The sequence below is a fragment of the Eurypyga helias genome, unplaced genomic scaffold (genome assembly GCF_000690775.1).
Source record: "Eurypyga helias isolate BGI_N326 unplaced genomic scaffold, ASM69077v1 scaffold4347, whole genome shotgun sequence".
NCBI lineage: Eukaryota > Metazoa > Chordata > Aves > Eurypygiformes > Eurypygidae > Eurypyga > Eurypyga helias.
This window is the reverse complement of record NW_010263563.1, coordinates 27,212-28,555: the sequence shown is the minus strand read 5'-3', so window position 1 is coordinate 28,555 and position 1,344 is coordinate 27,212. Positions and strand designations below refer to the sequence as shown.

The window sequence follows — 1,344 nt, the reverse complement described above, 5'->3', positions numbered from 1 at the left end:
GGATCAAACTCCGTGCCCTTGGAGACTCTGGGGTTGGAAAAACAACGTTCTTGTACAGATACACCGATAACAAGTTTAATCCAAAATTCATCACTACAGTAGGGATAGATTTTCGGGAAAAACGAGTGGTAAGTTTTCTCATAGGAGTGATACCACCTTTTTTCTTTATTTGTTTCTGCTGAGAACATATTTTGTGTAATGTGTATTTCCTCTCTTACTGCAATGTATAACCTGGGTTGGTAATGCTTTTCCTGGTCTAGTTTTTAAGCAGCTCATATTTAGGAATGGGATAAAGGGGAAAGATGTCATTATCCCTATCCTGGGGTTTGATCGTCAAGTGATTTATTGCACATTGATGTAAAAGGATCTTTCCAGGAGCAGGTTTCCATTCTACTGGTAAATTTCTAGTGCTTACAACTAGAAATGACGCTGGCGCCCAAACTCATAGATTACATAGAAAAGAGGGAAATTTACGGAAGCAGAGAAGTTTCAGCTTCCAGATCACTCGGTAGCGAAGGCACAAGAAGCGGTTCCACCACCACTCTGCTGCTCCGAGTCGCTGCCAGCAGCAGGGCCGGAGGCTGAGCGTACCGAGCCTGTGACGGGGAATCCTCATGGGTTAGGATGGATGTGCTGCTCAGCGCAAGGTGTGTGAGCCTGCTCTGCCATGCTTTCGTCTCTTCAGGTCAGATACACGAGACTCTGCTGTAGTGTCTTTCAGGTGGGCTTTTTTGTGGATCTGAGAGCACGCTCGCTTTGTTTTAATTTACTGGGACTAATGCATCAGCTCATAGATCCTGACAACTGATAGAGGCTAAATACAGGGGAAGTAAAACTATAATAAATACAAGATACTAGACCTTGGGCAATTATTTTAAATTCTTTTTTATTAAATGTTTGCCCAGTTGAAAGATGAAGACTTCTTTAAATTTAGGTTCTTTTTAACTTAACCATTTAAGCTCCTATTATTTCACTAGGATACCATGAAAAGATGGGCATCGCTCTCCCATGTGCCTTCATCTTCCCTGGGCGCTTTTCTATGGCCGTATTCGGGGCTACTGTGCCAAGATCAGTTTTGCCGTAGTGACAGGGATGGGCAGTCTCTGCCTGGAAGATGGGGGCTCGGGGATCCCCTAAATAAAAGAACCAGGGATCTGGATTCTGTCTTTGGATTTCTCATCGTCAGCGCTACGCAAGTTCAGGCCGGTTAAACGTGGTGCTCAGAGTGGAGCCGAGCCTGGCTCCTTCTCTGTAATGTGGGATTGCACCCATGGAGTAAGGGTAAAATCTTAAAAATGCAGTTTTATTGCAAGGAAATGTCTGAACATGCAAATTGCCGGAATA

General features: G+C 44.1%; 1 protein-coding gene across 1 annotated transcript in view; it reads left to right on the top strand.

The window, feature by feature from the left end:
• Positions 1–2: 2 nt before the first annotated feature.
• Positions 3–1,344, top strand: part of RAB27B (RAB27B, member RAS oncogene family) — a gene marked incomplete at its 5' end in the record, with an annotated part of 9,532 nt that continues 8,190 nt past the window's right edge. Inside the window, one exon of the mRNA XM_010156080.1 lies at positions 3–128. Coding sequence (XP_010154382.1) covers positions 3–128 — 126 coding nt within the window. The remainder of the gene's footprint in view (positions 129–1,344) is intronic.